General features: G+C 44.8%; 3 protein-coding genes across 3 annotated transcripts; 1 reads left to right on the top strand and 2 right to left on the bottom strand.

The window, feature by feature from the left end:
* Nucleotides 1-1,763: 1,763 nt before the first annotated feature.
* Nucleotides 1,764-4,962, top strand: LOC131306832 (uncharacterized). The gene is made up of 3 exons (XM_058333261.1): nucleotides 1,764-2,063; nucleotides 2,532-4,355; nucleotides 4,462-4,962. Exons 1-3 carry the CDS (start codon nucleotides 1,764-1,766, stop codon nucleotides 4,960-4,962), a joined length of 2,625 nt encoding a protein of 874 aa, XP_058189244.1.
* A 2,460-nt stretch (nucleotides 4,963-7,422) lies between these two features.
* LOC131306830 (uncharacterized) lies at nucleotides 7,423-8,409 on the bottom strand. Its single transcript, XM_058333260.1, has 2 exons — nucleotides 8,157-8,409; nucleotides 7,423-8,079 (listed from the first exon to the last, which is right to left on the bottom strand). Exons 1-2 carry the CDS (start codon nucleotides 8,289-8,291, stop codon nucleotides 7,423-7,425), a joined length of 792 nt encoding a protein of 263 aa, XP_058189243.1. The 5' UTR covers nucleotides 8,292-8,409.
* A 5,827-nt stretch (nucleotides 8,410-14,236) lies between these two features.
* On the bottom strand, nucleotides 14,237-15,900 carry LOC131307582 (FCS-Like Zinc finger 2-like). Its single transcript, XM_058334175.1, has 2 exons — nucleotides 15,505-15,900; nucleotides 14,237-14,820 (listed from the first exon to the last, which is right to left on the bottom strand). The coding sequence occupies exons 1-2, from the start codon at nucleotides 15,828-15,830 to the stop codon at nucleotides 14,628-14,630; spliced, it is 519 nt and encodes a 172-aa protein (XP_058190158.1). The 5' UTR covers nucleotides 15,831-15,900; the 3' UTR covers nucleotides 14,237-14,627.
* Nucleotides 15,901-25,013: the final 9,113 nt, after the last annotated feature.

Raw genomic sequence — 25,013 nt, 5'->3', positions numbered from 1 at the left:
CCTTCAAGTTAGGCAACTGACAGGTTCTTCTGGGCTCGGCCACCTGTGCGGCCACCCGCCCACCCACGTGCGGAGACAGTTACGCCATGGGATAATCATGAGCGCACATGGATCATGCCAGCTCACCCCCAAAAGCAGTTACCAGATCTGTTCGGTGATGTCACGGTGACATCGCCTGGCCCGCGCAAGGCACGAGCTTGTGCTTGAAGAGCAAGTCAGGGAGACTCTATAAATACTAAAGGATAACGCCTCTGGAAAGGTATGCACTAATACACGCGAATACCCATTCAAAACCCTAGTCTCTTCCCTTTCTTCCTGCACATACTTATCCTCTCGCCGGAGGGCCTTGCCGGGCAACCCTTGGCCAGGTCTTAGTTGTGCGCTCCCTGTGCAGGTTAAGCGGAGAAGGCTAGAAAGCCACTGAACCAGCGGAGGAAGGACTGGAACCAGATATCACGGGCCACACAATTGGTGAACCCGACGTGAACCATTAACTTCTGACGAAAACGGCTCGAACCTCCTTCAGCCCATCCTCTCCTCCTTTAAACAACCACTACGGCTTCGATTACCATGGGCGGAGATCTAGCAGACGTCACCGTCTCAGGGGCCAAAGACGCCAATGGAAACACAATCCTTACACCGTTTTCAGAGAGGCACATGTCCATTTCACTTCCCCCTAGTTCAGGCCTCTCCCCAGTGGCGGACGACGTAACAACGGCCTACATTCGTTTGTTACAACGTCGCGACGAAGATAGGGACAACGAGTTGGCAGCTCTGAGAGCGGAAGTTGCTCAAATGAAACAACAAATGCAGCAAGACGCCGCTCCCGCTACATCTAGATCGACGGGAGGCAAAAGCGGGAGGCGACGAAAGCAAACACCACCCCCACCACCGCCACAAGAACGTCCTCACGAAACCTCCCACCTCGGCTCCGTCAAGGACCGCCTTGGTATCCCACCAGATCCAGGTGATGCGAGGGAGATCATACTCTACAAGCGAAACACGACATCTGGAACACACCGCTCAAAGGGCCACCACGATCGAACCAACACTAGGGATACCGAGTCGTTTACAAGCACATACTCGACTGGTCGCGCAGAATTCTCTCGCACAACGTTTTCCCACCATGGCCGAGATTCCGTGGGGACCAGACGCCATGTATCTGAACGACTCGGGGAAATCCCTGCAGAAAAGTTCGACAACAGTAACCAGGCTCAACGGAACGGAAAGGGCATGCGTATTGACGAGCCGAACAACGAAACCAATCCCGTAAGGACAGAGGAAAAACGGTTGACGAACATCGCCGGGTGACAGCAGATTTACGAGACAAACTCCGGCATCGAAACCATGAAAAGTCTCCGGATAGAGACTCCAAGAGGACAAAGACGGATGAGCATGGCAAACCACTGCACCCCGGTTTTGAGCGGCAGCTGAAGGATCTTGGTGTTTCTCCCTTCACACCCCACATAATCAACACTACGGCCGAACCCAACTTCCACCTACCAAAGTTTACAAAGTTCTATCCTACCACATGCGAAGCCTACACCCATCTTATCCACTTCCGTCAAACCATTGAGCTATGCACCACAAAGGACGAAATCAAATGCAAAGCGTTCCCATCCAGCCTCGGCTCCCTTGGACTCCAGTGGTTCAACAAATTGCCCGCTGGATCCATACGGAACCTGGCCGACCTTGAACGCGCCTTCAACACTCGTTTCATCACCAGTAACAGGACAGCCAAGGAGCCTGAGTCCTTGTCCCAGATGAGGAAGCTCCCAAACGAAACACTCAGACACTACGCCGAGCGTTACTGGCAACTTTTCAATGAAATTCCTGGAATCGACGAGTACTGGGCCGCGCGCACCTTCAAAAATGGGTTGGAATCTGGCAGCAAAATACTCGACGAACTGGCTATTCGACCTCCGCACGGCATGGGAGAATTGATGCGTGTCGTAGAACAATTTTGTGCCCTTGAAGAGTTCTACGCGGACCGAGCCGCTCAAGGGATCCCCAGTTCAACAACCTGCCTGCCGACAACAACCCCTCAGCTGCAGACACCAATCGTAACTCAACAATCCCAGCCAAAGAAACACGTCAACAACATCAAAGAAGGGAAGAAACGCCAGCCAAAAGAGCACGACTACGTGGCCGAAACCACCCACTTTAAAGAACCCATCTGGTCCTTCCTAAAGGAAATCATGAGGCAACCATGGTTCGAGTGGCCGCAAGGCAAGCTCGGCACGGACAACGGCCAAGCGGATCAGAACCCGAGGAAGAAGTGCTCGTATCACAATGAGCTCGGCCACTACACAACGGCATGTGCTCCATACAAGGCATTGTTGGAACGTTTGGCGGCCCAAGGACATCTCGACCAATACATTGATCGAGCAAAAACACCCGCCCGCCCACCTGTCGGAAATCCCAACCTCAATGAACCACAACCGACGATACATGTCATCCACGGCCTAGTGACAAAAGAATCTGAAGCACACCTCTGAGCCGACCTCGATCGCGCCTCCACTTCTAAACAGGTACTTGTGGTAGGACCCGGGTCAAAGCGCCCGCGTCCAGAAGAAACGCCCAAGTGGACCATAACTTTCACTGAGCGCGACCTTGAGTTCGTACATACTCCACACTCCGATGCTCTCGTCGTTACCGTTCAAATCGGAGTCCACGATGTCAAGAGAATCCTCATCGACCAGGGAAGCTCAGCAGAGGTGATGTACTATGATTTGTTCAAAAAGCTTGACCTCCCAGAATCAGCCCTACAACCCGCCGAGGTCCCTCTCATCGGATTCAACGGAACACCGGTTTGGCCACTAGGTCGAATCTTCCTTCCGGTCGTCGCAAGTTCGAAAACGTTGACCGTTGAGTTCATCGTCGTCAACGTGCCGAGCCTGTATAACGCAATTCTTGGCCGAGCCTGGCTTCATGACATGCAAGCAATCGCTTCGACCTACCACCAGGTTGTCCGCTTCATCGGCTCCAATGGACGACAGGAAGATCTGCGAGGTGACCAAGTAGCCTCCAAAAAGTGCTACATCTCGGCTGTCCACAACTCTGCCAAGGCTAAACAAGTACAATGGGTTGAAGTCCCCGACATGGCCGTGATAGACGACGTCGGCCAGAGAGCTGAAGACAAAACCGAAGAGGACCTAATTCCATTGCCCCTCAATGAAGACGGTTCACGTTTCTTCTTAATCGCATCCTCACTCAGCGATGACGATCGAGAAGAAACATTCCGCTACCTAAAGGACAACATAGAAGTCTTCGCATGGACCCCCAACGAAATGCCAGGGGTCGACCCAGATTTTATCTGCCACTCTCTCAACGTCAGAAAGGACGCAAAGCCAGTAGTCCAGAAAGCGCGACGTTCGGCCACCGAACATGCCGATGCTGTCGTAGAACAGGTAAAGCGCCTACTGGAAGCTAATGCCATCCAAGAAGTGGAGTACCCAACTTGGCTTTCAAACACGGTGGTTGTTAAGAAGAAAAATGGCAAATGGCGAGTTTGCGTCGACTACACCAACCTTAACTACGCTTGTCCAAAGGATTGGTTCCCACTTCCCAAGATCAATCAACTGGTTGACGCAACAGTAGGACATGCTCGGCTAAGCTTCCTCGACGCTTACCGTGGCTACCATCAGATAGCCATGGACCCAGATGACATGGAAAAAACAGCCTTTATTACCCCTTACGGCATTTTTTGTTACCGCGTCATGCCATTCGGCCTCAAAAACTCATGCGCCACATTCAACCGTGCCATATTCAAGATGATGCATGCCAAAATTGGCCACACTTTGGAAGCCTATGTCGACGACCTTGTCGTCAAAAGCCAGAAGGAGAGCAACCATCTCCAGGAGCTGAAGGAAATATTCGACATTCTTAAATTATACAAGCTCCGCCTAAACCCCGAGAAGTGTGCGTTCGGCATAAGTGCTGGGAAATTTCTCGGACATTTGGTCACCAGGCGCGGTATTGAAGCCGACCCCAACCAGATTAAAGCCATCACAGATTTGCGGCCACCAAGAACAATCAAGGAAGTACAACAGCTCACTGGAATGGCAGCCGCTTTGAACCGGTTCATTAGCAAGTCCTCCGACAAGTGCCATGCCTTCTTCAATGCATTGAAAGGCAAGAGCCGACGCAGCTTCGAATGGACACCAGAGTGTGACTCCTCTTTGGCTGAACTCAAAGAGTACCTCAGCTCGGGCCCACTACTGGTAAAGCCAAAAGAATTCGAGACCCTATATTTGTATCTTGCTGTCTCCGCCCATGCGGTCAGTTCTGCACTCGTTCGCCGGGAAGGGGCTGAAGAGAAGCCGATATACTTCACAAGCAAAACTCTTCTTCCGGCATAAACACGTTATCTTCTGCTGGAGAAACTAGCCCTTGCTCTCGTCTCGGCGGCGAGGAAACTATTGCACTACTTCCAGTCTCACCCAATCACCATCTTAACAGAACACCCCCTCAAAGCTCTCTTTCGGAAGGCAGATCTCCAACCGGGTATCAAAATGGGCTGTTGAACTTGCGAACTTCGACATCAGCTTTGAGCCACGAACGGCAATTAAAGGCCAGGTGTTGGCCGACTTCATAGCAGAACTCACTCCAGCAGACACAGCGGCACTCAATGCTCCAACCCCACCAGACGTTGCCGAACATAGCTCCGTGACCATGCCATGGCACCTTTTTCAAGGCGAGACTTGGCGACTTAACGTCGACGGGGCTTCCAACAGCAACGGAGCCGGAGCGGGGGTAGTCTTGGTCTCACCTTGTGGAACACTTCCTGAAAGCTCCCTCACCATCGACTTCCCAGCCACCAACAATGAAGCTGAATATGAAGCCCTCCTCGCTGGCTTACGCTCAGCCATCGCGATGAAAGTCACCAACCTCATTGTCTACTGCGACTCCCGACTCATCGTTAACCAAGTACTCGGTGACTATGAAGCTCGGGACCCTTGAATGTTGAAATACCAAGCCACGACAGCTGAGCTCATCTCTCAGTTTCGCAATTTCAGCATCGAACAGATCAACCGCGAGCACAACGCACACGCGGACGCACTTGCAGGCCTCGCGTCAGCATCCACAGCCTCAGAATTCAGAACCATCAACTTCGGTAGCATTGACCGCCCTTCTTTTGAGCCCACTCCAGAGGTACTCAATGTCGAACTCGGTCCCAACTGGATGGATGAGATCGTTGCATTCCTACAGCACGACACCCTACCCACAGACAAAAAGGAGGCTTACCGTGTGAGAAACAAGGCCGCTTACTACTGGCTTTCTGAAAGCGGCCAGCTATACAAGAAATCCATCTCTGGACCGTATCTCCTCGTTGTCCACCCTGCCCAAGTATCTGAAATTCTGACAGAACTTCACTCAGGCAGCTGCGGCTGCCACTCCGGCGGCCGCTCCCTTTGTCAACGTTACTTTTGGAAGAACATGAAGAAAGACTGTGAAGAAGTTGTCCGCAGATGCCGACCGTGCCAGCTATTTTCACCTATCCCGAAATAGCCTGCCCAGAACCTTTCCCCCATCACTAGCCCTTGGCCCTTTGCCCAATGGGGGCTTGATATCGTGGGAAAGCTGCCAACGGCTCCTAGAGGCTTCAAGTTTCTGATTACAGCAACGGACTACTTCTCCAAATGGGTTGAAGCTGAACCCCTCATAACGATAACTGAGGCTGATGTCCGAAGATTCGTATGGCGAAACATTGTTACCAGGTTCGGCGTCCCATACGCCATTGTCTCTGACAACGGAACTCAGTTTGTCGGCAAAGACCTCACCAACCTTTGTGCCGAGTTTGGGATACGTTTCTTCAACTCCACACCAGCCTACCCCCAGGGAAATGGCCAGGCAGAGGCCACAAACAAAACCGTCTGCGCCGGCATCAAACGTCGGCTGAACTCCAAAAGAGGAAAATGGGCTGAAGAATTGCCATGCGTTCTGTGGGCCTACTGGTCTACACCAAGGCGTTCAACTGGCCAGACACCATTTTCAATGGCGTTCGGCATGGAAGCCGTGATCCCGTTGGAGTCCAAGTTTCCAACTCTCAGAAAAGAAACATTTGACCCCAAAACAAACGACGACACTATGGCACAAGAGCTGATTTTGGCAGAAGAGAAGCGTGATGACGCTCGCCTGCACCTCGCTGAATACCAGCAGTAGGTGGCCAAGGGATACAACCGCAGCGTGCGAGTCAAAAAGTTCAAGCCCGACGATTTGGTTTAGCGAAAAGTTGTGCAAGCCAGCAAGGAAACAAAATTCAAGCCCAACTGGGAAGGACCTTTTCGTATCATCAAGATTGCTGGTGAAGGTGCCTACGTGCTGGAGGACATGAATGGGAAATTTCTAACTAACCCATGGAATGCACAGAACCTCAAGAAGGCATACATGTAGCCGAAATCCCAACAGTGTGCCTCATGTTCGGCCACTGCCTATCCTATTTTTCTTTATTGGCTTCAGCCCAAGTCTTTACATTTCAACCTGTACTTCATGTTTGTGGAAGTCAACAAAATTTTATCTGGCAGTTGTCATTTGCAATTCCAAATCCCTTTTCCTTACTTTATATTTTACCTCGGCTTACTTGGCCAACCACAAACGTTGACCTCGCTCACACCCACAAACGGCTCCTACGCCTCTGCTTCGGCCACTATTACTGCCCAAAGAAGCAAAACGGACATCAGGTCCACCGAGCCCAAAGACACACAATATGGCTGGAATTTGGGCTTCGGTTTGGCTTGGCAAGACAATGAGGTCGGCCACAGCCCGGTTACACCCACCCACAAACATTACAACACCTCATAACCTCTCCTAGGGGCTGGCACCTTGGCCGAGCCCTAAACCACAGGTACGGACACTCCACAAACCTCGGCGGCTAACCTAAGCATCACCCACTAAACTAGCAAAATAGTCGAGCACAACACCACGCTCGGCACACTCTCCACTCCATTCTACTATACTTTGGTCAAGGCTCGGCAATCACCTACAGCTAGCCACTTCTACAATGGCCAACATACCTACTATTAAGCCGAACCCAGACCAAAGTGGGGGCTACGAATAACTATAAACTCAAACAATTTCAAACGAGCAAGTATGTCAAATTCAAGCAAGCATTGCAAAAGATAAGTCATCCATTAAAAAGAGAACATCATGCATTCAAGTTCGGCAGAACGTTCATAGCCAACAACCATTACATCTGGAACGGCAAAATCCAAACTCGGATCCGCCCAGTCCAAGAGTTCAACAAACACAAAATTAACAAGTACGAAAAATAAAAGGCAGTTAACTACGGTGACCGACTAGCCTGAAACCGGCACCTGCGGGCAACTTTCCTCAACCTTGGGCAGCCTCTACAACATTAACTCCAGTTCCAGCTGCGTCTGCGTCGACATCAGCACCACCACTGGCAGCGGCAGCTTCAGCCTAAGCATCCTTATCAACGTTCACAGGCTCCTGCTCGGCATGAACGACAGCTTTCTTGCCACCATCACCATCTTTCTCCAAGCCTGTCAAGTCTTCTGCAGCGACGTCGGCGTCGGTTAGGTCTTCAACATCATCTTCGCTCTCGGGAAATTCCTCAGGTGGGAGGGGTGCGCACTCTTCTTCGGTATACGGAAGGACGAGCTCGGGTGTAACAGGAGCTGGAATTGACTTCGTCAAATTCATATCAGCTTCCAGCTGCATAACTCCACAAGCGGCCTTCACGCCGTCCTTATATCCCGTTCGGTAGGCGATGGGGACCCTCATCTTGATGGCGTCATTTACCATGGACCGAGCCTCCTGCATGTACTCGGCCCCAGCTCGATCAAAACCAGCATGATACGCCGCACTGTCTACCTCCTTCATCTTCCACTTCTCTCTTCTCAAAACCTTGGCCACCTCGTGCTCGGCCTTCTTCATCCTCTCCTCCATCTCATCTCTTTCCTTCTCCAGCTCGGCGATCTGAGCTTTCGCCATTTTAAGGCTTCCCTTGTAGCTCCTCACCTTCTCATGCTCGACCTTCAAGTCCTCGTGAAAGCGAGTGCGCTCGGCAAGAACGAGCTCGGCATTTATGGATGAGCGGAGCAAGGCTTGTCCGGCCTATTAAACAGAGAGAACGTTAGCTTACTCAACGGCAGAATGATGGTAAATAAAAGAGGACTGGGTTCGGATCAAACCTGGACAAGGTAAGCACTTGCATGAACTAAGCTCGGCTGGAGGCCTTCGGGAATTTTGTCCATATCCTTCGGCAAAGCTAAACCTTGGAGCACCGCAGTGGCTAGCCTCGGTTCAACCTTGACAGAATCTTCCATGGTGATGACCCTGCCTTCGGCCAAGGCGTAAGAGGGAGAGAACTCCTGAGCAGCGATGGCATCAGCCAAACCTAAAGGCTTTTGGACTGCTTTTGAGCCACCAGCGGCCGATGACTCGGTCCTCTCCTACACGCTCGGACAGGGAGTCGGTGGTTTTGTTGGGAAAAAGTCATGAGTGAGCTTCTGCCTCTTTTCAGCAGGCTCGGCCAAACCAGACTCCTGATGGATGGCTTTGCCGTCCTTAATATTCACGCGGACAACGTTACGTCGGCCCATCTCGCCGGTATGTTTGGTCACGAGTGTTTGAAGCGGAATATGAATACCCGGGAGCTCGGCTTGCCGACTCTCTTTGAACCAGAACTCTGCTGGCTTCCTGAACGTTGGCAACTTAACCCTCAGCTGCTTGCTGCCCCCTGACGGCCCCGCCTTCTTCCCTCGGCTCTGACCTTCTGTGCTCGGCCCCGCTTCCTTTCCCCGTCTCCTGAGCTTTCCCTTGTAGGACGGCTCGTAACCGAGGAGCGTCGGCGCGTCTCTACAAGCTTGTGACAAGAGGATATCGATGTGCGCCTCGACGGACAGAGGCTGTTGAGTCTTTGTGATGGCCCGGTGATCTACAAGAAAAAACAACAGTCAACGGTCGGGAAAAAAAAAATGTCCTGGCTCGGCTGCAACAAAGGTGGTCGAGCTACCTCTGAAGTCTTTGATCTTTGGAACGATGAATCTACGGTTAGACTGGTTGCCGAACTCAAAGTTACCGCTCACTTCGACATAAAAATTGGCCCATTTGTCAGTGTCGGGCAAGCCATCCACTAGTGGTTGTTTCTTGCTGTGTGTCGACAAGTATCGACGCTAGATCTGGCCGTGCCTAGACATAATGTAGGTGTGGAAAAGGTCGGCGACGGTGAACTCAAGGTCGTGCAGCTCTTTCAACTTGATCACCGACATTACTATTCGGTAGCTGTTGATAGCAAAGTAATGTGGGACGATGCTGAACCGAGCCAGAAGTTCCCTCAAGAAAGGGTGGAGAGGGAACCTCAACCCAGCCTCACATATCGCCATCAAAGGGACGGTGATGTGCTCGGGATGGTCTCCCCTCGTGTCCTTTATTCTGTTGCTCGCCACTTGACTGATTACAACATCGTCGGGAATACTGTATTCTCGGCAAAAATTTTGGCACTCCCTAGGGTCTCCGCTGAAGAAATGAGCGTGAGGGCAAACCTGACCCCTCTCATAGAGATCGGCGACCCCTCTACCCCCGGATTGGGATTCACTGTGCCCGGAACGTACAGAGGTGGGGGCGTCGGCCTGTGGGACGAATCTAGATTCGGCCTCCGGCCCCAGGTGAGGCTCGGCCTCAGAGTGTGTTGATGTTGTGAACGATATCTCAGGCTCAGTATCGAACTCGTCGGCACCGTACTCGAAAACACGTTCGGCATTCGAGTCATTGGAGTCGGTAGACATGTTTGAGGCGATGGACGATATTTGGTGTCGGCGTCTATGTTTTTCCAAGCACCCGCAGATTATCGAGTCTCCAGAATCTTCCCCCGAGCTTTCAGAGTCGGAAGAAATGACTATGGCTGGGTGAGCCAGACCTATCAACACAAAGAAAATGATGAGAAACCTTATCGTCGGCGACGGATGAGGATCTCCCTACGCTCGGCTACCCTACTGGCCCACCCTATCTTCGTCCTATAGGGATTCAATCTCGGGAGAATTTAGGACCCTAACTATGGGGCTCGGCGTCAGCCAAACCCAACAAATAGTGGAGTTGGGGCTCGGAAGAACAAGATGAAGGCGAAGATGAACAGTCGTTCATCTCAACCCTCGTACTGTTCACACAGAACAGAAAACCCCCAAAAAACCCAAAAAAAATGACGAAAAAGAGCATGAAAGATACAGGAAAGAAGAGAGAACTATGTATTGAACGCATACCTGGGGATTTCGACGAGATTTGGTGAAGAATCTGTTGGGAATCAAGACTGGAAGATGAATGAGCAAGGAGCGGAGCTCTGGCAATGGAGGTTTAGAGAGAGAAAGTGATCATGACTTCTCTCTCTACCCCCAGCTCTTTATATAGAGGTAGGGTTTGGGAATTCGAGTTTCCCGCCCAAATCATTGCACCGCCGAACTTACAGCCATTGAGCACCTGATGCGTGGCCTGATGAGACGGCTTGGCAGAACCCTACGCATGCCAACCATCCCCCTGTCAGCCGTACCCAGCGAGAGATGGACACCTGGCGCGCCTCCATTGGTCCATGTCCATGACGATTTGTTGAAAAAGGTTTGGGCTCGGCCAAGTTCTGTCCAGTAACCGTGATCCATGCTCGGCGTTAAGAAGACTCGACCAAAGTTTAACATCAATCCCAACCGCGCACTCGGCGACGGCTGAGATTGAGGAGCTATTGTAGCAGGCCGAACTTAATTGTGATTCCACCATGGACCACCTCTACTCCTCTGCCACCGCCGGCCGCCGCAAGGGCAGCTAACCCACTCCATCTGGGCTCGGCCTGAGCCGAGGCATACCAGTCGTCGGCTTTGCTTTTGCCTTGCGTCCGGCGACGGAGAGGATCTACGCCAAGCTCGGCCACCATTTGGGGGCGGCCCCGCGGACTATGTCGCCTAGCCCGAATTCCCTTCGGGCTCGGCTTCCCTTCAAGTTAGGCAACCGACAGGTTCTTCTAGGCTCGGCCACCCGCGCGGCCACGCGCCCACCCACGTGCGGAGACAGTTACGCCAGGGATAATCATGAGCGCACATGGATCATGCCAGCTCACCCCCAAAAGTGGTTACCAGATCTGTTTTGTGACGTCACGGTGACATCGCCTAGCCCGCGCAAGGCACGTGGCTGTGCTTGGAGAGCAAGTCAGGGAGACTCTATAAATACTGAAGGATAACGCCTCTGGAAAGGTATGCACTAATACACGCGAATACCCATTCAAAACCCTAGTCTCTTCCCTTTCTTCCTTCACATACTTATCCTCTCGCCGGAGGGCCTTGCCAGGCAACCCCCAGCCAAGTCTTAGTCGTGCGCTCCCTGTGCAGGTTAGGCGGAGAAGGCTAGAAAGCCACTGAACCAGCGGAGGAAGGACTGGAACCAGATATCACGGGCCACACAGAAGATTATTTGCATAATTCCTCCGAGCCGTCCATTGCAGAGATGGACGACCAAATTCGCAGCACTACACGTAAGCATGTGATTCAATTTTGTAACCATGCATTGGACAACGTACTGCCCGTAGGACCCATTGATGTAAACTTACATAAGGGAAACTAATCATTTGAATGTCCTTACTACGTAAATACGGACTGGGGAAGGTGTTGTGCAGCCTTTTGGTGCTCGGCGTGCTGTGCATGGTAAAACGCCACCGCTCTGGTCTTGCTTCGACTATCGGAAACGTTCACTTCGTAGACCTCGTCGAGTACAACAAGTGTGTGACAAACTCACGAAAAAATTAATTAAAAGTAATTATCAGTTCAAATTTATATGTATTTATTAATTTAATTCCCAGTAAATAAGTATTTTCGGAAGAAAACATTTGTAAATCCATTTGTTGTACTGCATAGTAAATTAAAGGGGACCAATAAAGTGGAAACTTGCGTTGTACTACTACTCCCACTAAAAACTCCCTCCAAAATAGTTTTTTAAATTCCCGCCGAGGTCCAAATTTTTAAAAATCTCCCCCCTATTTATTAATTACTCCTGTTCTTCTTCTTCTTCTTCTTCTTCTTCTCCTACTCCTCCTCTCTCTCTCTCTCTCTCTCTCTCTCTCTCTTAAGAAGACAGTTTCAGTTCCACCCTTCCTCTGTCCGTCTATCCTTCGCCGCCATCCACCACCGCATCTACCTTAACCAGGTATGAAACCCATATGTATTGTTATCTACTGGGTGTAATACTTTGAAACACTTTTGCCTTCTCTCGTCAAAATTAAGTTATTTTCTGTGAACTATCTCTGTTATGAAAGATTGAGCATTCGCCGTTGCATTTAGTGAAAAGTTTGCATTTGGTGAAAATTTATCCATTTCTGTTACAATTGTAGTGCCCAAATGTCTTCTTCGAGCACTAATAACAGGGGTGATGATGGGGACAACCCTGACAGTCCTCTTTATGACCCAACAACGCCAAACTGTGATAGTGGGATGTGGGCAGACTTGCGGATTGCAGGGCATAAGTCGAAACACTCGGGGAGTTTGTACTTTTCTTGCTCAAAAACAGTAGGAAGGTGTAAATTCTTTTGGTGGTGTTAGCCCATAACCTGGCAAACTAATTCTCGGCCTTCATTCGATGATGGATACCATGAAGTTAGTACGAACGACGGATCACATGTTGCTGTTCTTCAAACGAAGGTTGAGCTGCTCGAACAACATGCTCGGTTTATGAAAAGTATAACTAATGGATTGGTTTGGTGTTTGCTGGCTGCAATTGTGGTCATATTTGTAATTATCCATTGACTAATTTTGGGGCCTTTGCAGTTCGTACGGTTGATGTCTTCGTCGATGTTTTGGGTTATGAATTATGTTTGTTACGTTACGTATGTCCGTTGATGTAATATGTATGGGACATGTTTGGAACCAAATCACTGAGCTAAGGGACCCTGAGATAATGCTATGTTGTTCGTATTTACGTGCAGTAACTGGAATGGTCCTTTTACTGATTCGCACACTATGCCTAATGATATGTTCGTATTTACGTGCAGTATGTGGTTGGGAAAGAAATTTCCTTGTTTGCTGTTTGTAAATGAAACTTATTTGGATTTTTATGACAACTGGATCCCTTATGGTAAATAAAAACCTATCTGTATTTGTTTGGCGCTCATTTCATTCTACACAGGCACTCCGTATATAATTTATACTCTTCCCAATTTCCTGAATACACTATTTTAATTATATTCGTCCTATTTGTAATTATATAGTCCCCTGTACATATAAACTGATTGGTTTGGTTTTTGGTGAGCACTGGTCATTCCAGAGCCCAGAAAGGAGATAAAATCAAACCTGTTAAGATAGGCTAACTCACGCGCGTTGGTTCGAAGTTGGCACGCGCAGGTCCCCTTGCATGCACGTAGATCATTGCATGCAAGGTGGTCCATGTTCATACCAATTTTCTAATTAAGGCACTGTTTTGGCTTATTTTAGCAGTATTTGACCTTTATCTCATTTATTGCTTATTGTATTATGTTTTCCATGCCATTGATCACATCCTGCAAGTTATTACAATTTTAATCCTCGTTTTAACTGTTTTCCTACCCTAACTGACTAAAAAATGATTAATAAAGAAGAATCTTAATATTTTCACAAAATGCCTAATTAGAGACTAATCTCCGAATTGGGCGAGAGAGATGCCTTAAAATCCTTCCTCTCTCGTAACTTGACTCCCGAACCCAGATACGCTTATGACGGACTGGTAGTTTCACTTTTTCAAATCAAATTGTGTATACAGCATTTCAAATTCGGTTCCTTGGGTGTTGGACTTTCAAACCCAAGTGGCGACTCTGAATTGAGCGTTCGTCCCGCTAGCGCTCCCTCGATCCGGCCCTCTTTAAAACCGGAATTTTTAAAAGGCACGTTGCCCACACAAATCCCCCGTCCCATTTTCACTCCCAAACACCGGAGAAGAGGGAAAGCTGGAGAAGAAATCACCCCTCGTCCCAAATCCCCCTTCATCTCTTCATCCAAACAGGCTCTAAGTCTCACCACCACCAGCTACTACCATGGTTGACCAAATTTTCTTCGACCCAAAAACTAGCCATTGCACATTTGATCTAGATTTGGTTCTCCCTTGATTTGGATAAAAAATTTGAGTAAAACTCAATTTGGTATGCTTTTAGGTAAATGACTGGAGCTGGATTTGGGTTCGATTTTACTCCATTTTCTAATTGGATTCAAAGGTTTGAACTTTGAAGCAAGGACCGGAGATGCTCACCACAAAAAAACAGCCATACGAAACAGAAACAAAAATAACCAAGCCTCAGCCTCATATATAAGCACTCATGTTTTGAGGCATGAAATTTTCATGCATCAGTTTTTTCTCTGTACCGATATATGCCCAAAAAAGGAACCTTAGAAAACACACCACCAAAAAGAGCCATAACCAAGATGTTCACAAGGAAACAAAAACCAAGCTTCATATAGCAATTTACATTTTACTACACTGACTAAAAATAAAAACAAAAAATCTTCAAAATGGGTCTTCCTCATTAGATCTCCTCCTCTCCGATGGCCCTTCCTCTTTAAAGAACAGAATCACAAAAACCATGGATTCTCCATTTCCACTGATTTAATGGGGGTGGAAAAGTAACCAGGAAGTTTGTTCGTTTGTTTTTTCCTTTTTCATTTGATTTAAGCGGCTGCCACAGTGCCAGAGCGATAAGGGTAGCCTTGGGCCTTGTTTGGAGAGGTGGATTTTGATTTCTTCTTCTTGTCTTTTCTCAATGCTTTCATTGTAGCAGAGAGGTTCCATTTCTTCTCTCTGGCTTCGTCTATCTCTATCTCCTCTTCCCTGCACTCTTCACTACAGAATGGAGTGTCCCCTCTGCAAATTTATCGAAAAATTCAAGGACATCATAATTTAATCAGTACCAAATCATATCATGAATAAACAAAAACAACGAAAATCCAAATTAACAGTAAACATCTCCAAAGACTGCGATTGTAGAGTCTCTTTTTGATTATTTGGTTCGTTTATTTTGTGGATTTAAGTGCATAAATCAATTATTGTCGAAAATAACTGATTGTAGAGCATATCATCAGAGAAAATACTTAAGTGGTTTGATAATTGTAGCACAAGGTTTCAACATATACTTAAAAAAACAAAAGATATTTTATTTAAAGAATAATCTGTATTGTCCATTTTAACTGAAGAAAAGTGACAAATCAATATGCCACGATCATAAAATCATGTTTTCCAGTCCAAAAGAGAAAAATTTCCCCGATTTAGCAATCATGAAAATCGAAGGAAAACTGAAACAGATCAAAGTTACCAGTTTTTAAAAATTTCCCAGATTTGGGAGGACACCTTTCTTTCTCATTTCCTGAAGCCAAAATAGAAAATACCCAGAAAGTATTCACTCCAGATTCAATCCATTTTATTAGCCTCAAGTGAAATTGTTACAAGCAGAGAAAACAAGAAAATCTGAATCTGGGTATTCTGAATCAGTTACAGAGAGAGAAGAATTAGGAGGGAGAGAGAGAAAAAGGAAGGGGAGAAACAACAAACCTGTACATGAAGATGTCTTTGTTATCGGCGAGGGGCTTTTTGCAAAGGGAACAAGCCTCCAAGAAATAGGGCTGGTGTACTACTACTTCCTCAAAGTAGAATTTACCAGAATCCTGAAATCTCCCAGATCTCGGAGAAGAAGAAGAAGAAAACGAGAGGTTTCTGAGGCTATTTTTGGACTGAGAGGAGAGAGTATTGTAATAGAGAGGCCTGGAGAGGAAGAAAGGGTGGTGGTGTTGGTTTCCTGAGAAACTAGCCTCTGCTAGAGAGGCATGGCCGTCGTCCTCTTCTATGAAACAGAACCTTCTTGCGACTGTGGAGTCCATTTCTCACTAGCGTGGGTCTGGAGTTTTAGAGAGAGAGCGAGAGACTGGGGGAAGGTGGTAGGGGAGAGGTGGGTTATAAAGAAGTGCTGGTGGTGGGGTAAAAGGGAAACGAGAAAGGAAAGAGGAGAGAGAAAGGTAGGCACTAGGCTAGGCAGTAGGCACATAGCAAAGGGCGGGTTCAGATTCCGTCCAGTATGTTACCCTCCAGTCCCGTCCAGTTAGGCCTTTTGTGGACCTTTTTCGGGCCCACAATAATGATCAGAACTGTTCATATTTTAGAGCTTGTCGAGACCAACGATCATACCAAAAATCACGTTGATCAAATACCGTTTGGTATCATTTCAAAATGCATTAATGTTGTCTAAAAAGAAGGTGAGAAACACAGGATTACAACCCTTCAACAAAATTTTTCGAAACTTAATACATTTTGAAATGATACCAAACGGTATTAGATCAACGTGATTTTTGGTATGATCGTTGGTCTCAACGAGCTCTAAAATGTGAACGGTTCCGATCATTGTTGTGGACCCAAAAAAGGCCCACAAAAGGCCGAACTGGACCGGACTGGAGGGTAACCCCATACTGGACAGGATCTGACTCCGCAAAGGGCAACAGAAAGTCTGAGGATACCGACGGGGAGCTCCCGACTGCCCGCAGGGCCCACTCTGGCCACCGGACGGCCGATCCGAGCCGTCCAAAAATTCTAGAAAAAAAAACCGAGTGGGCCCTCGCGTGAATTAATAGCATCCGACGTGTGTAGGTGGCTGATCCAAACAAAAAAAATGGAATGTTTGGATCAGCCACCTACACACGTCGGATGCTATTAATTCACGCGTGGGCCCACTCGATTTTTTTTTTAAATTTTTGGACGGCTCGGATCGGCCGTCTGGTGGCCGGAGTGGGCCCTGCGGACGGTCGGGATTTTGGTCGGGAACTCCCTGTCGGTAACTGTAGCTTCACTCAAAAAAGGGCAAAACCATTGCGGGGTTCGAGGAGGACTCGGATTCTCTGTTGTTCCAAATCCGAATTGCATCGTGCTGTTTTAAGAAGAGTAAAAGTACGTAGTACTTTTTAAGACCATACAGTATTTTCGGATCAACTTGTCCACACATCGACTAATTTTTTAGTCTTTAAATTAATAACCGAACTAGTTTTAGGAGTTCACTTATTGTGAGTGTCGTTATTTGCGTTAAACTCAATGTTTGAGTTGGGGTGAAAAAACATAGATTACCTTGTGTTTTCTCATTTTACATTAGTTAGATTATTAGTTGGGCTTTGCATGTCTAAAATATTCGAAATGAACTCTGTTATGTAAGTCAGGGCTATAATCTACTTCATTTGGTAAAAAAAGGTTAGTGACCGAACAAACTCTCTAGTAATGCCAAGGTTTAGAATGCTTGTCTTTCATAGAATGAACATGCAACTTCTTTGAAGACAATCACTTAAATATTTGATTTCTCATGTCCACTTAACCAAATTCCTTGAGGTTAAAGAAGGGTAAGTCTTGTTTAAACCGTTCATGTCGTATGATTATTGATATGTACATAATAAGGTTGATCACATATGCGTAGCATGATCAAAAAATATAGTTATTCTTCAAAAGAGAAGAAGAAAGAATTGTCGAAATTTAGTGATTTATTTTGTAGACAATATACCAAATTAATGAGATAATTGAAGTGCACTAAAGCTGACTTTAACACCTCTAACTGTCAAGGAAAAAAAGAAAAGAAATAGACCTGGTCAAATGGGATGGCTATTTTCTATTACTAATAGCAATGATAATGCTAAAATTATTTTTTTGTTGCTAAAACTTCAATGTATAAAAGTCTTCAACATTACATATGGTATAAGTCTTTTGTGCACTAAAATTTTGAAACCAACAAAAACAGTTTTTGTATTGTGATTACCTAATTTAACTTCAAATCTGGGGGCATATAATACTAGGATGTAGGTAAACCCCTGAAGCCTGGAACTAGGAATCGGTGTTCTTTAGCGTGGGTCGGGTCGGGTAGTTAACCCTCGACCTTAGCTGCAGCCCCATTTCAATTAACAAAAATCACAAAACCTTTAACGTATTTTATCATTTTATTTTTACTAGCAAAAAACTTTCAGCATTTTATTATCTCATTTCAACTAATAAAAAAATTGTCGACAGTCACTATTTTTGCTACATTAACTCTATTCAGAAATGATCAGCAACTTATTCACTATCAAAAATAATTTGACATTTCTTAACAACTTATTCACTACTTAAAATACCTAACAATTTTTCAATCACAAATAAAAATCTACAATTTTTTCACTGCGGTTGACACCCCGCACATGAGATGCTTGGCTTTGTTTCCTTTTCTGGGCTTATTTTAAAGGGATGCGGGGGCTCTGCTGCCCAGGGTGGGCAGCAGCCCCTACCCACACTCACACACGGCACCGTTTCATCAAAGAAAAAAAAAAAACTCTTCCGCTTGCAATCCTATGGAGCAGAAACGTGATTATGAGAGCCTTAGAGTTAAAATTTAATTATGTCTCTTTAGAATAATATGATCAGAATAATAAGATCTTCACGTCAATTCAAACGGATTGAAAATTGGAGCACTTAATTTTTTAATCATATTTTTTAATATATAAACGGTCTAAAAAATTAAGTGTGCCACTTTTTAATTCGTTTGAACAAGTACGAATATCTTATTATTCTAATCATATTATTTTAAAGAGATATAATTAACTTTTGTCTATAGGACTCTCATAATCACGTTTCTGATCTACAGGATCCTAAATAAAGAGCAGATACTTAATTATGAGAGTCCTAGAGACAAAAATTAATTATGATGCTTTAGAATAATATAATTAGAATAATAAGATATTCGTACTTGTTCAAACGAATTAAAAAGTGGCACACTTAATTTTTTAGACCGTTTATATATTAAAAAATAAGATTAAAAAATTAAGTGCTCCAATTTTCAATCCGTTTGAATTGACGTGAAGATCTTATTATTCTGATCATATTATTCTAAAGAGCCATAATTAAATTTTAACTCTAAGGCTCTCATAATCATGTTTCCGTTCCATAGGATTGCAAGCGGAAGAATTTTTTTTTTTTTCATTTGATAAAACGGTGCCGTGTATGAGTGTGTGTGAGTGTGGGTAGGGGCTGCTGCCCACCCTGGGCAGCAGAGCCCCGCGTCCTTTTTAAAGAGCTCAATAGGTTCTAGAACCGTCAATTCTACAAAGATGGTCCCACGCTCCATTGATCCGCGTCGCTTTACTATTGTCACCGTCCTTGGGACCTCATTGCCCTAAAAAGTCCTCGCTCCTATGTCCCTACAAGGGATATTTTGGCTCTCTTTTTTTTTTAATCAAAAGAGAGAAGATTTGTCTGGGCGGCAAATGTCTACACATCAGAAAGATGGGAACTTTATGGGGGCAAAATTGATGTATCAAACCAAAAAATCCCTTAGAATAGGTTTTTTGTGTTGGGAAACTGAATCCCCAAAACCCATTAATGATGCGTACAGATTAGACAATAAAAATTGTAAAACCCTACAAGGCGGAATTAGGGTACTACCTTAACTCCTTGCGACACGAACACTAGTTGAACTTGTTATAGCACGCCTTGTTATAAACCACAAATACTGTTCGACCGTACCTTACGATCTTCTATCGTATTCCCTGCACATCTAGAACACGAACCAAGTGTGGACTCTTTAGTGATCTATTAGCTCTCTCTAAGCCTGCCTCTATTTTGTGAATTAAAAAACGTCATTTTGACCTAAAGAGCATAAAGTATATATATAAGGCTACGATAGGGACCTAAAGAGTAATAAGTCTAGGCTCCCAGTGTAAATAAGAAAACCTAATCCTGCCAGGATTCTATTTCTTATTTCACTAATTATAATTCACATTACTACAGAATTATAATTGCACTCCCGTTCTTATCTCAATTATATTACGAGCTCCATGATATTAAATACTTATTAATCTTCTCACGTTAAGATTACAGAAATCCGTTAATTAAAATAAATTACTAACAATTTCCCACTTAATCAATATCTTATTTTGAGACTATCCGCTTAACTTATTCGATATGTCAGATACAAAATCCACCTGCAGGGTTTGACATATTCGAAACTTATAAGCTTACTCAAGGGGTATCATCAATCCCTATCGGGACGTGAATTCCATTAATAATTAATAGTTGTCATATATATAATGTTGCAACCCAACTCACCGAGACTATTGTCTGTATAAAGATCTCACTCTTTAATGAATCAAAATTAACAACATTAAATATATACCTCTAATAATTATCTTTGGATTAAGAGCATAAGCATTCATAATAATCATGAGGTTCCAATTGTCCTATAAAGTCAGTACAAAGACAATTACCTTAATGCGGTCCTGTTCAGTACACACGAAGTATACTAGCACAATGAGTTGTAATTAGTACCACTCTCTGTAGTCAAGACAAACCTACAAAAATATTGTGATACAGTCCTATCGATGGTGTGTCAAATTTCATCTAAGATTGTGAACCATAACTTATATTCCACAAGAACCGATAATCCAATCTTCTGTGTGTAAGTCATACTCTGCACACTGGATTATCTACTATGTAGAATAAAAGACACACATGCACAACATACAAAAATATCATGTAAATATTGCCCATAAAAGATTCTCATAAAAAAGGGATAAAACTTAGTAATAATTAATATTAATTCATTATATAAAAACATAACTTTTACATTACCTCCTAACAAACTCCCACTAAGACTCAAAACCATACTGTCATGCATCTCACTCCCATTCCCTCTACGTGACTATCAAAAGTCTTAGCCGGTAAGCTCTTCGTAAAAGGATTTGCTAGGTTGTTCGTCGATGCAATCTTGGTCACAACAACATCACCTCTCTACACGATCTTTCGAATCAGATGATACTTACGCTCGATGTGTTTGCCCTTCTTGTGAGTCCTTGGCTCCTTTGAATTAGCAACTGCACCGTTATTGTCACAGTAGAGTGTAATGACTGATTGCACTGAAGGGATCACTTCCAGATCCAACAAAAAGTTTCTGAGCCAAATAACCTCTTTGGCTGCTTCAGACGCTGCCACATACTCTGCCTCCATGGTAGAATCACCAATGCAAGATTGTTTGATACTCCTCCAACTTATGGCTCCACCTCCCAAGGTAAACACATATCCCGAGGTAGACTTTCAGGAATCCCTATTTGACATAAAGTCTGAGTCTGTATACCCATGAGGTACCAAACTATCTGATTGGAACACCAACATATGATCTCTAGTTCTTTTAAGAAACTTGAGTATATGTTTCACTGCACTCCAATGTTCTTGCTCTGGATTAGACTGAAATCTGCTAACCATGCCAACAACAAAGCAAATATCAGGTCTAGTACACAACATAACGTACATAAGGCTTCCTACTGCCAAGGCATAAGGAACTGCCTTCATTTTCTCCATTTCCTCAGGTGTTTTAGGACACTGATCCTTGGATAGGTTGATTCCATGTCTAAAAGGGATGCCCTTTCTTGGAATCTTGCATGCTAAAACGGGCTAGAATGACATCGATATAAGTAGCTTGTGATAAGCCCAACATCCTATTCTTGTGATATCATATAAGCTTAATCCTTAGGATGTGACCAGCTTCTCCCAAGTCCTTCATTTCGAATTGGTCGGATAACCACACTTTCACTGAAGATAACATTCTCACATTGTTTCCGATGAGCAGGATATCATCGACATATAGTAGTAGAAACACTACAACTTTTCCGTTGCGCTTCTTGTACACACATGACTCATCCGGACATTGATCAAAACCAAAAGACTTGATTGCTTGATCAAAACGAATGTTCCAAGATTTAGATGACTGCTTAAGCCCATAAATAGACTTCGTGAGCTTGCACAACATGTGCTCCTAACCTTTTGCTATGAATCCATCTGGTTGCACCATATAGATACACTCATCCAAATTTCCATTAAGGATCGCGGTCTTGACATCCACATGCCAAATCTCGTAATCGAGATGAGCCGCAATGGATAAGAGAATCCAGATGGACTTAAGCATGGCTACTGGCGAAAAAGTTTCCTCATAGTCGATCCCTTCTTTTTGAGTATACCCTTTCACAACAAGCCTAGCTTTAAAGGTATGCACCTTCCCGTCCGCCCCTCTCTTCTTCTTGTAGATCCACTTGCATCCAATGGGCTTAATCCCTTCTGGTGGCTCTACAAGATCCCAGACCTGATTAGAGTACATAGACTCCATCTCTGATTTCATAGCCTTTTGCCAAAGTTCCACATCTTTATCTTGAAGTGCCTTATTGTAGTTACAAGGTTCGGCATGTTGATCATTAGGGATCATGTCAAAAGACTCTCCTAACAATGTATACTGACTGGGTGGAACAATAACCCTCCCACTATGACGAGGTACTAGTGTGTCAATAGGTGCCTCTACAGATGTCTCTTGTGGCATTTTCTCCTGCACTATTGGTGGTAAAGAAGTTTGTGCCGGTCTCTCTCCTCTCAATTCCTCTAGAACAATTTTACTTCTAGGCTTGTGGTCTATCACATAGTCCTCTTCTAAGAACCGAGCATTAGTGCTAACAATGACCTTCTTATCCGTAGGACTATAAAATAGTCCACCTCTCGTTCCTCTAGGGTACCCTACAAACAAGCAAACTTCTATCCTCGATTCCAATTTATCTGCGTTCCCATTCAGCACATGTGCTGGACTACCCCAAACCCGAACATGCTGCAGACTAGGTTTGCGCCCAGTCCATAGTTCTGTGGGTGTAGATGGTACTGACTTAGATGGTACCAAGTTAAGAATATACGCAGGTGTTTCTAGTGCATGTCCCCAAAACGAAATTGGTAAATCTGAATAACTCATCATTGATCTTACCATATCCATAAGAGTCCTATTCCTCCTCTCTGCTACACCATTTTGTTGTGGAATACCTGGAGTTGACAACTGGGATGTAATCCCTTCAGCTGACAAGTAGTCCCTAAACTCTCCCAAGCGTTATTCACCACCACGATCAGATCGTAGTGTCTTGAGACATTTACCCAAACGCTTTTCCATTTCTGCCCTATACTCCCTGAATTTCTCAAAGCATTTGGACTTACGACGCATCAAATAAATGTATCCATACCTTGAGTAATCGTCAATAAAAGTGACAAAGTACTCAAAACCACCTCTAGCTTTGACATTCATAGGCCCACACAAATCAGAGTGAAGCAATACCAACGGCTCTTTGGCTCTATATCCTTTTGCTGAAAAAAGGCCTTTTGGTCATCTTACCTTCCAAATAGGATTCACAGACTGGAAGTTCCTTAACTTCTAATGAACCTAAAGATCCATCTCTAACCAATCTAGAAATCCTATTCAGATTTATATGACCAAGACATAAGTGCCAAAGATACGTTTGGTTTAATTTAGAAGGCTCTTTTCTCTTACATGGTAAATTATTAGTGTTATTCAATTCATGCAGTTGCACTGTAGGAAATATAGGATTAATAATGTAGAGATCATCCACCAATGAACCAGAATAGATAAAACGTTTATTTAACTTAATAACCATAGAGTCACTAAAATAAACCAAATATCCATCCTTTATTAACTTAGAAACTGAAACCAAGTTTCTTCTAATAGTAGAAACATAAAGACAATCTCTCAAAATTAAACTCCTATTACTACTAAAATTTAAAAAAACATTTCCTACTGCAACTGCTGGCACTCTCGTAGCATTTCCCATGTGTCAATAAATCTCCCCATCACTGAGTCTTCTGGTTGCTTGGAACCCCTGCAATGAATTGCAAACATGATTAGTGGCTCCCGTATCTACACACCAGGTACTAGTAGCTAACATTGCTAAACATGATTCAACAACTAGTGAAAAAGATTTACCTTGTTTGTTCACTTTATTGAGAAAAACCAGACATTCCTTCTTCCAGCGTCCTTTCTGCTTGCAGTGAAAACACTTACCCGCAGGCTTTTTCACTCCACCTTGAGGCGCATGAACTGCCTCTGCTTAGGCTCCGAACCTCGCCTTCAAATATAAGGTTGGAAAACCCCAAGCGTAGGGCTAGATCGTCGGTAGCATAATAAACTGGCAAGACCGGGATCGTACCACAAAGAATTCGAATATAACTTAATCGGATTGTAGGTTTTATATAGTGGTTTGTTGCGTTTAAGACGGCCAACTTGGTTTTGCTTTGAATGGTGGAAAGGCTAAAGCAACAGACCAGAAAAGAGCTTTATAAACTAAAAGAGGCAAGTCTAGGAATCGTCTAACCCTTGACTTAGGCCGTTACCGGTTCTCAATATAACTCAAGCAAGAGTCACGACCGCGTGCTCATGCCCGAAAGATTTAGCTTTAACGATTATGTTTAAATAAAGATATGATTAAGCGGAGCTAAACAAACCCTTTTTTTTTTTTTGCTAATGTATCTAACACGTAGGAGGCCACAAGCCCTCAATATGCCGCTTGCCAAGACCGCTTGACTAAACGACATATTAAGGAGTTAACACCCCTCGCTTAGACCGAAATGGCTAGGTTAGTTCAATTCTGAAAACCATGATTTTAAGCTCGAGGGTTCGAGAACCAAATAACCACCTAATTCATTGGGAAAGAGTATCCCGAGACTCAACCTAGCAACTACTCAACCATAGCTAAAGTACAAAAGAAAGTATAAAAATGTGACATGATATTTAACCGATAGAAACGAAAATAAACTTGAGATTAAGAAAGATCTAATTCGTAGCTACAACATTAATACATGACAAAACAATAAACGAGAAAGACTTACTTGAGTTCTCAAGGAAATTAACTAAGAAAGCTTAAAAAGACATTAATGGAGTTCCCATTAAGAAAGTAATGGACTTGATGATAAAGGAGGGGGAGAAAGTGATGACTATTTATACAAAAAAGGCATTCTCTCTCCTCAAAAATATCAGAAAATATCCAAAAAGTGGAAACACGCCCCAAATGGAAAGTTGAAATCTGTCAAAAAGCATGTCGATGAGTTATTCGTATCGATACTCCCTAACCGTATCGATACCGAGCAGCCTTGCTCTGATTTCCAGGTTCCCCCGTAGAAGGACCGTATCAATACTCTATGAACCGTATCGATACGGATAACAGCGTATCGATACCCTGTTAGCTGAATTTCTC

The sequence above is a fragment of the Rhododendron vialii genome, chromosome 11a (genome assembly GCF_030253575.1).
Source record: "Rhododendron vialii isolate Sample 1 chromosome 11a, ASM3025357v1".
Lineage (NCBI taxonomy): Eukaryota > Viridiplantae > Streptophyta > Magnoliopsida > Ericales > Ericaceae > Rhododendron > Rhododendron vialii.
This window is presented reverse-complemented; position numbering and strand designations above follow the sequence as displayed.

What these genes read in the sequence shown, in the direction of transcription:
- LOC131306832 (XM_058333261.1), top strand. Translation starts at nt 1,764, where the DNA reads ATGAGGAAGCTCCCAAACGAAACACTCAGACACTACGCCGAGCGTTAC. An exon ending in CTCAGCTGCAGACACCAATC is followed by an intron (nt 2,064 to 2,531) that starts GTAACTCAACAA and finishes ACTTCTAAACAG; the next exon opens with GTACTTGTGGTAGGACCCGG. An exon ending in CAAGCAAAACTCTTCTTCCG is followed by an intron (nt 4,356 to 4,461) that starts GCATAAACACGT and finishes CCATCTTAACAG; the next exon opens with AACACCCCCTCAAAGCTCTC.
- LOC131306830 (XM_058333260.1), bottom strand. Translation starts at nt 8,291, where the DNA reads ATGGAAGATTCTGTCAAGGTTGAACCGAGGCTAGCCACTGCGGTGCTC. An exon ending in CAAGTGCTTACCTTGTCCAG is followed by an intron (nt 8,080 to 8,156) that starts GTTTGATCCGAA and finishes TCTGTTTAATAG; the next exon opens with GCCGGACAAGCCTTGCTCCG.
- LOC131307582 (XM_058334175.1), bottom strand. Translation starts at nt 15,830, where the DNA reads ATGGACTCCACAGTCGCAAGAAGGTTCTGTTTCATAGAAGAGGACGAC. An exon ending in AAAGACATCTTCATGTACAG is followed by an intron (nt 14,821 to 15,504) that starts GTTTGTTGTTTC and finishes ATAAATTTGCAG; the next exon opens with AGGGGACACTCCATTCTGTA.